Source organism: Drosophila rhopaloa, unplaced genomic scaffold, assembly GCF_018152115.1.
Source record: "Drosophila rhopaloa isolate 14029-0021.01 unplaced genomic scaffold, ASM1815211v1 contig_163, whole genome shotgun sequence".
In the NCBI taxonomy this organism is placed as follows: Eukaryota; Metazoa; Arthropoda; class Insecta; order Diptera; family Drosophilidae; genus Drosophila; species Drosophila rhopaloa.
Window position 1 is genome coordinate 3995296 of NW_025335043.1, and position 9589 is coordinate 4004884.

General features: G+C 41.1%; 1 protein-coding gene across 1 annotated transcript; it reads right to left on the reverse strand.

Moving 5' to 3' along the window:
* Positions 1–6650: 6650 nt before the first annotated feature.
* On the reverse strand, positions 6651–9379 carry LOC108045787 (protein sneaky). Its single transcript, XM_017125208.2, has 3 exons — positions 7856–9379; positions 7107–7786; positions 6651–6744 (listed from the first exon to the last, which is right to left on the reverse strand). Exons 1-2 carry the CDS (start codon positions 9377–9379, stop codon positions 7163–7165), a joined length of 2148 nt encoding a protein of 715 aa, XP_016980697.2. The 3' UTR covers positions 6651–6744; positions 7107–7162.
* Positions 9380–9589: the final 210 nt, after the last annotated feature.

Here is a 9589-nt window from a genome sequence, read left to right on the forward strand (position 1 = left end):
AATATAACTTATATAAGTTTGAGGTTTATTGTTAATTTGTAAATATAAGCATTTCTATTTTTTTATTAAGATTTTTTTGATTATTAATATTTTAGCAATGAAAACAGAACCATTTTAAAACTTTGAAATCAACCCCCGCCAAAGCCGAAAATTGCCAATTTGATTGGGACCAACAGGTTTCCATCAACGTCTTTAAGATATTCGGCTTTTGCTTTTGGGTGCTGGAGAACCCAAAACATTTTCTGTCAGATTTAATTTAATTCACCCTTATTATATGAAGAACGCCAAAGTCAAAGCAAAGTAGAATGTAAAACGGATAAAGGGGCCGATATATGACTACCGCAAAGAATAATGAGGATCTTATATGGTATTATCGGTAGGGATGTGTATGCCAAATAAATTGAGTCTCAATTAGGCCCCGATTAGCTTTTAATGATTATAATTTGGGCGGAATTTTCATCCTCTGAATCAGTGAAGAATTACCTATGGTTTCGACGTGGGAAACTGAGTCGCAACAATTGTTTCTTCCTATTAATTGCTGGGCACACACAGCTCATCCAGCTCAATGTCCCAACTGCCGACTGCAAGTCGCATATCAAATGCATAGCCAAAAGGCTTGAGAAAAGAATTCCAGGCATTTGTCTTCTTCACGCCAGAATGGAGAGGGTCAGGTAGTTGGGAGGAATCGGGTTGGTCGCTAATTTAGCAAAACTAAAGCGGAATGCCAAGACAAGCTCCAGTTGAAAAATGCAGAACCAACCAGGCAAGACCAACTCTAGCACTCATTTCTGTTCTCTATTAGCGGATACGGCAAAACCACCACCCAGCTCAATTATATATATTTGCACAATTCACAATTAACGTATCAAAATCTGTGAGTTAAACTAAATCTAATTACCAAGCCATGGTCTAGAGACAGGCAAGAATAGCCTAAATAAAAGGGAGCTACTTTAGCGATTGTGGAATGCTCTTCTGGTAAAATATAATAAATATATTTCCTTATTCAACAGTAACATTGAAATTTAATTTTTGGCTGGTCTAAATTTTGAAATTAGTTGTTATAAGGTTTAACATAAGATCTCCTATTAGATCTTCTATCAAAAATGTTTCATTATTTATATGTAACTATTTTAATTTGTATAATATATTAAAAATAAATTGTGCTGTCACTTACTTTTTAAGAGCCTACTACAATACAATAATTTATAGAGTTTTGATGAACTAAATATAAATATATGGAATACTTAAAAATTATGTCTCCTTACAACGCAATCATTCTAATTCTAGAGGGATCTCCGGGATAAAGATATTTGAGATACCGGCTCAGGAAAATAGGGTAGATGGATGTGGAGCTGACTGAGCTGGAGACTGGAAACTGGGCCTACATTGCATCCAGATCCCCAGGGGCGGTCAGTGGCGGCAGTTTGCTGTGCTACTTCCGACAGCCGCGGAGACCTGCAGCTCCGACTTGGAGCTGGAATCGCAGTTGGACTTTGGCTAAATGCTCCGATGGCGTTGGCTGCCATTTGTCAGGCAGCAGACCGCAAAATAGTTGCACTCACTTCTTTCTTGGTGCTGTGGCTGTTTCTTGTTGTTTCTTTTTTTTTTTTTTTTTTGTGTTTTCCCGCTTGACGCGATAATAAGAGCGATGAGGGGAGTTAAGGAACCGCAGGCCCAGAGACCGAACCCCATACCATATTATAGTGTGAGAACTGCTGCCGCTTCTCTGGCCCAGGTTTTTTGCCCGCTTTTCGCTAGTTTTCGCGTGGAAAATAAATACCAATCTACATAAAAGTGGAAACCAAATAAGAAAAACACAGCCGACAGAGTCGACAGTCCGTTTGCTGGCCATTTGGGAAGAAGGCAAAAAGAAAAACCTGCTCCTGTCTGCTTCTATTGAGAGCGGCCAACAACTCGATGGCAAAAGAACCAGGAGGATGGTCGGCGGACGGGGTAAAAGCCAAAGTAGTGGACAAAAAGTGGTGGAAATAAAGCTACAAGACCGCAGTCTACTAGAGGTGGTACTAGATGGCGAACAGGTACACTTAGAAGTTAGGAAATCATTGAACTTCAGAGATTGAGTAAATTACGAAAATGCTATATTGATGCTTATATTGATTCAATATAAATAGTTTATGTTATGTGTATTTATATAACTTACATTAATTTAAGATCAAAATGAAGTACGAAACTAGATTTCTATGTGCATAAATCAAGGCTTGTTTGTGGTTTTACAATTCATTATGAACAAACAATATTAAAATGTTTTGATTTATATGTATGTTTCTTTAAAATATTTTCTTAGAAAAACTATTAATCTAGAATTTTTTCTATAGTTCCCACCTCGTGACTCACGAGTTCATCTCTAGTAGACAAAGGCTTGCAATGGGGCAACTGGGCAGCTGGACTGGGAGGTTTTGCGGTTACAATTTGGAGCAGAGGCCGGGCCCCAGTCTAGTTTTGATGAAATTGCTCGAAATAATAGGGTGAAAATGCTTTGGTGCTGCGATGCTTTTTCTGTTTTTGCTGCTTTCTGTGCTTCGCCTTTTAACTCTTTCGCGCTTTTGCTGTAAAAGACCGAAAAGGCGTTAGCTGAGCTGAGCTCAGCCAAACAAACCCCTTAACTTCTCCATCCCGAAAATGTTTGGCACAAAAGTCTGAGTTCAACACGCACAGTGGAGTTTGGTTTCTTTTTCCTTTGCTGTTTTATTGCAAAAAAAAAAAAAAACGAAATACAAAAAAGTGGGTGAATAAAACCGAGTGAAAGATTTGTGGTGCAGTGGGTTCCACTCACACACTCCTATTCATTCTGTGTGAAAATTGGGTCTGGTGTGTGGAGTTTGACTTGACAAAGCTGAGATTTCCTTGTGGTTGCCATATGATTTCTACACGAAATCGAAACAAATGCACTCCTACAATCATATTTTGCTTTGTCTGGAATCCAATTAGCGATTCGCTGTGTGAGAAAAACAGAAGATCAAAAAGATAGCTGGTTTTCACATTCCAAGTTTACAGAACTCACAATGAATGAGTCTTAAGCTCCAGAGGAGTAAAATATCTCTTGGATTTAAAATTGATAATTGAAATGTAATAAATGTATATATACGATAGTAATAATAGTATTGCTTTCATTTTGAGATTGTCCTAGATAACTCAATCGTTTAAGAAAATAAAATATAATAATATACATTTTTTCGTTTCTTAATTCTTTATTCAATTTATTATTTGGACATATATATTTTTAATAAAATTACATAAAAGATTATCTGATTTTTTAGGAGAATTTATTTATTTAAGTCTTTCGTGTCCACACCACTTCACCAGTTTATCGTTCGTTTAAAGCTAAATAAATTCGAATAAAAATGTTATAAAAATAAAGGCAAACACCGCTCACTGTTTTAATTGAGTCGGCTGTCCACAGCGAATTAAACAAAGGTATAAAAAACTCAAGAAGGTAGCGAGTAATAAAGAATAATCCGCAAAAACTCAAAGCCCCCTCACCGCCAGCCCTTCCAAATCAATTACTTTAATCAATTTTTAACACGTTTGCGCTTCTTCGCACCCAGGGCGCCCACCTCAAGCTGAATTTTTTCAGTTTTTGCTAAATTTTAATTATAAAGATTAAATACGAGCACAATGGGGAAAGAATGGCTGGCGAAAGAACAAACTAACCTGCCATAACAAACTTAAAATAATATTAAAGAATTTTTATTGAAATAATAGCAGGCAATGCTGGTTGTGGGGGGAAAAGGTGAGGAGATGATATGGCCACAGTCGCGGTTCGTCAGTGTCAGGCGAACACAACTTCAAAGGCGGGGAATATTCCATGGAACTGGGAGTTGGAGATGGACGAAGTGGGGGGGAGGGGGATCCACTGATTGGGGGCGACGACAGGCTGTCGGTCCGAGGTTTCTTCAGTCTGCCGTTTCGCCGCTTTTTCTAATTGAAATGTTCCGCACCATATTTCTCTACGCTTTACCACCTGCTGCTCCGCGAACGGATGGAACAGATCCCCTGGCTCCCTTTGCTAAATAGTTCACTCTGGTTCTGAATCGGAGTCTCTGGGATTCGCAAATTGCAGGCAAACCGCTGGAACAGCTCAGTAAAAAACAAAAAAAAAAAGGAAAACAATGCACTGACCAGCGAGCATTCAACCATCCGTGGGCCATCGTTCTGCTTCCTTCATTATCAACGCCAAGTTGCGCCCGTGATGATAAAGGCAGTTGAGGGACTCAGCCCGATTATTTTTCAGCACTTTGCCCATTTTCGTTTAGACTGTGATACTTGGCCATACACTATTGCAGGTGAACACGGAAATAGTCTTCTCTTTCAGGAGTTGATTTCTCTTTTAAATATAAGAAATAAGATATGATCAAAAAACAAGAAAGGAAAGCTAACTTCGGGCGGAGCCGAAGTTGATATACCCTTGCAGAATACTCTGTAAATTATATTCTCCAAAATTATTCATATGATGCATTCTTAATACTCATAAAAAATCCCAACTTCCTAACTTTAAAAACACCTAAGTTATGACATTTCCAATCGTTCAGTTATATGGCAGCTATAGGATATAGTCGGCCGATCCTTATGAAATTTGGTAGGTCGGATTGGCTGGCCAAATATAACACCCATAGAAAATGCCAACTTCCTAACTTTACAAACACCAAAGTTATGGCATTTCCGATCAATCAGTTGTATGGCAGCTATAGGATATAGTCGGCCGATCCTTATGAAACTCGGCATGTCGGATTGATTAGCCAAATACAAAACCCATAGAAAATCCCAACTTCCTAACTTAACAAACACCAAAGTTATGGCATTTCCGATCGTTCAGTTATATGGCAGCTATAGGATATAGTCGGGCGATCCCGGCCGTTCCGACTTATATACTGCGTGCAAAGGAAAGAAGGGTGTGTGCAAAGTTTCAATTCGATATCTTTAAAACTGAGAGACTAGTTCGCGTAGAAACAGACAGACGGACAGACAGACGGACAGACAGACGGACAGACAGACGGACAGACGGACAGACGGACAGACGGACAGACGGACATGGCTATATCAACTCAGGAGGTGATCCTGATCAAGAATATATATACTTTATAGGGTCGGAGATGTCTCCTTCACTGCGTTGCACACTTTTGACCAAAATTATAATACCCTCTGCAAGGGTATAAATATTAAGAAAGTAGGCAAAGTGATTAAAATAGGTAACTTAAATATTATTTTGAACTTTTCCATTTATTAGCAAATACTTTTCGTGGCATGCCAAAAAGAAATAGTCATAATACTGCCATGTAACCAAAATCTATCAGGTTTATTTATTATTATATAATATTAATAAAAAATTATGATCAACTTTAACAAAATATTCTTAGTTGATTTATTTTTTATTTATTATACGTCTTATGGCCTAAAAAGACAAGTTCTGGTCTAGTAAAAAACATTGAAACAAAAGTATGTATCAGAAAAATAATTAATATCTAAACAGATTTAAATCTAGAAATCTACCATTTTAACCATTTTAGTTTTTAAAAACATTTATAAGACACTCGTATTGTAAAAAGTGTATATCATAGTCGGTACTCCTCCTTAAGCTCTAGTTTTCGCTCATTTTTTTGTGTTTTCTGGTCTTTACACTGCTCGTTCAACCATCCGTCTGCAGTTTTCTAGGAAATAATTCTCCGCTGGTTTTTTCATCTTTTTTTCAGTACCCACCACTGTCTCGCCTCGTCTAGTTGCGTCTTCATAGTCTGGCATTGGGCAGATGGCGTAGAGGGTCGGGATTGGAGTACTGGGAGCTGTCGGGCGGAGTGTCACACCTGTCACTTCTGTGGCTGATCACAACAACCGCCGACGAGCGTCGACGACCTCGCCCCATTATCTCTCGAAGGGAGGGAGTCACTGCAACAAGGTGTGAACGTCAAATAATCACCTTTGCACACGGCATGCCGACCAGTCTAGTGTCTGAATGTGGATTCCACCTTAGCCGTAGTATTTGTTTTTCGTAAGAAAATTTTGCGCATTTTTTCGGTGTCGTTTTTTCCAGCGAAATGTGTGAAATTTCAATAGAAAGACGCAACTCCTTTTCACTTGTGGTTCTCTCAGTCCCCCCTTGTTTGCATAATTATTTTATTGCAGCCAGACGGCAGAGGCCAAAAGCCTTATGAATATTAAAACTAGAGCAGGGCGTGGGCGAAAGACTTTGTCGTCGTCATTGTTGCAACTGTTTCATCCCAGTTTGTCGTCGAGGAAAATGCCCGAAAGCGTTTTCACATTTTCACCAACCCAGTAGCCCAACCCACCATCTTGGCTGATCCCAAAAGTCTAGACAATTTTCAACCGAAAAACTTTTGTTACCGTTTTCAGTTTGCCGAAAAAGGAGGTTCTGCATTACTGTAGGCATTTCTTCAATTAGCGTTTTTATTATTTTTAATTAACAATTTTGTAACTTAATCCTTGCTGCTCATAGTGTTGAAATTCTCCTCCAGTTCGCTTTCCAGTGGCATAATCGAATCAGCGCCGCTTGAGCAAAGTTTGTCTAAGGACAAAAAGTTTTTCCAGCTCCACCAGACATGTGCATAATTATGTTGAAACAGGGGGGCAGGGTGGGGAATTAGGGTGGCCCAGACAAAAGGGTGGACAACTAATTGAGCGATGCTTGTATTTGTTGCAAAGAACTGTTTTCCAACTTACAGTAGACAACTGGCAGACAGTGCCATCGGCCGAGGAAATAGTTGGGAGTGGCTGGGGCGAAATGTTGAGAATTAAGTTTGACAGACTGGAAAAATGGCAATTAGGTTGAAGATATGATTATCATACAGAAGGACAGTTAATAAAAGGGTAGTGCAAGTGGGATTAAGGGACCAAGTTCTTGGAAGATGATTGCCAAGTATTCCCCTAGTGGGAAGAGCATATCCAATTCAAAGGGTAAACTTTGCCAAATGCTTTCGGCACATATGAGAAAAACTTTTGTAATGTCGTTAAAGGACTTTGTACCAGAAAGGGAAGACATTTAACCTGTCTTTGGTAGAATTAAAGACTGCCTTGAAGGCACTCTTTCAAAAAGAGATATATTTACCACAAAAAAATGCAATTAATAGTATTACCAGTATTTTAAATGTAGAGGACTGCTTCTTAACATATATATATATCCTTAGATACATCACTTCTCCTTCCTGTAAGCGTACACCTCGACGCTACTGTCCGAATCCTCTGGTATCCTTGAAAGTACAGTCCCACACTGCAGACAAACACTGTTGAGATCCTCGGCGCAGTCGTCGCAATAGGATACACCGCAGGTATGGCAATAAGTAAATGTGGCATCTTCGAATCCTTGACAAATTAGGCAGTTCCTTTTGGCGCATTTAAAGAATCGGAGCCAACCAAAGAGCGAAGGACATGAGAAGCGTAGCCACAAGAAGAGATTGACGTGTTGCTGGACGCGATATGTGGCCAAGTTGTCTTCGGCACTGCGAACTAAATTCTCGAGGGAACTAAGTCGACTCCGCAGGATGCGGTTGTACAGAAAAAGAATACGCTGCTTCTCCCGCTTGTAGTAAAAAAAGCTGCAAATCATGCGACGCATTCGCAGGAAGGTGGTGCTCTGGTAGATCAGTAGCAGGATTACCAGATAGAGCAGGAGCAGCTTGTAGTAGAAGGACCTGGGCAGCACGTGGGCATCGGGCAGGCACTCCTCGTTGGTCAGCGAAGTGGAGACCCGCTCGTGGATATTGAAGTTATGCATGGTGGTGCGTAGCAGTCTCGCCATTTGTCCCACACCACTTATCTATAAATATCAGGGTATTATATATAAAATAAACTAGATTTTTTAACTTCTTAAATATCTATCACTCACATTAAATCTCACTTCATGCTCGCCCTCCTGGTGATAAGTGATCAGTGATCGCATTCGGATGATCTGTAGCAGTTCGACCACCATGTGGTCGATCAAAATAAATAGACCTGCAGTGACTATTTCCAGCAGAAACTGAATCAAGCTAAAGAATACAGTAGTCGACTCCTCGTGGGTGCGACTGAAAATGTGACTCAGGTCGATGTACATGGACTTCTCGTAGGTGCGCAGTGGCAAAATCGCATCATTGCGCTCATCTTTGCGCCTCTGGTCCACATGCTTAAAGTAATCGGTGATGTAGAAGTTGTCGAACTCCACGTCACCAAGATACTTTAGATAGTAATTGATGGATACGAAAATCATGCGCAGCATAAACAAACACAGAATCTTCTGCAACACACCCATAACCCGGTTAAAAATGCGTCTTCGGCGTTCGAAGTCCTTGGTGAAAGCCTCTGAAGTTCTCTGGGCGGACTGCAGCTTGCTCCTGGCTATTTCCTCGTCCTTCACCTCATAGCTGACCTGTATCTCTGAACTGTTGTCGAAGAGTTCCTGCTCGGCTTTTAATAGCTGCACGTAGGTCTCTCCAAAGTTCCGCGGCACAACATCGGACGGGTCACATATCTTGTCCGGATTGCCAAAGAGATCTAGTTCGCAGATGATGTCCACGCGATAGGGCCAACAGATGGCCTTGCCTATCAGTGGTGGAAAATTGGTGGTGCACTTGCGATAACCCTGCTGAAACACCTCCAGGCACACCCGATGGCCACTTTGCAGCTGATGTTTGCAGCGGTTCCTCATGTTCCTCTGGAAACGCTCCTGAGCTTCAGCGGCTGTTGGTAGCTCCTTGCCCACCATTCCATTGCCACTAATATTCATCTTTCGGGCTTCCCTACCCCATCTTTCGTACAGGGGCTTAGTCTTCTTGTCACCATATTTATCGTCCTCGATGTCCGAGTGTTCCACGGCGTACTTAAGATCCACCAGGACCCCTTGCAATTCCCCGAAGGTCTGGCGTATCTCCTCCACATCCCCGCGCATGTGCTTTAAAGTGTTTGTAAACGGTTTGGCCATCAGATCGAAGCGGGTTTTGGAGAGATTGTAAGTCAGCATAGTGGTGCAGACAAACACCCGGGCCACTTCGCCTGCATTTGCAACCAGATTATCTATGGGACCGGATATGATGAAGGCGAAGGCCACAGCTCGGAAATATGTCCTTCCAGATTTGCCCACCAGTGCCACGAATATCAACATAATCACAGTTCGAGTTGAACGACTCAGCATGAAGGCCGTTCCGGTCAGCAAGACGAAGATCGTGAAGACGGAGAGGTCGGTGGGTCCGTGGGCGAACAGGCGGCCCAAGCTGAAGTTCAGAGCCACCAGTTTCCAGAGGAGGTGACCCAAAACCAGGCCCAACAGGAAACTGAGCAGCCGACGAAGGCACCGGATCCGGAAATTATCCTGGCTCTCAGGTCCATACAAAAGGCAGTAGAAAGGCCGAAACGGCTGGGTCACAAAGGAAAACATCCCGGCAATTAAAGCACAGCCTTCTACCAAAGCAAAATCGAACACTTTTAGCCAAGATCAACCCGGCTTTATATGTCAGACATTATTTGAGTTATGAAAACCAGAGCATTGCTTATATTCTTAACACATATGCACATAAAGAGATAATACTCTTTTGGAAAACAAATTTCCATTAAAAATAATAAATAGTGTAACTCATTTTCTCAAAAA

Excerpts from the sequence above, each read along its gene's own strand:
- LOC108045787 (XM_017125208.2), bottom strand. The coding sequence starts at position 9,379 with ATGTTTTCCTTTGTGACCCAGCCGTTTCGGCCTTTCTACTGCCTTTTG. Across the intron at positions 7,787-7,855 it reads AGCATGAAGTGAGATTTAAT|ATAAGTGGTGTGGGACAAAT; the intron begins GTGAGTGATAGA and ends TGATATTTATAG.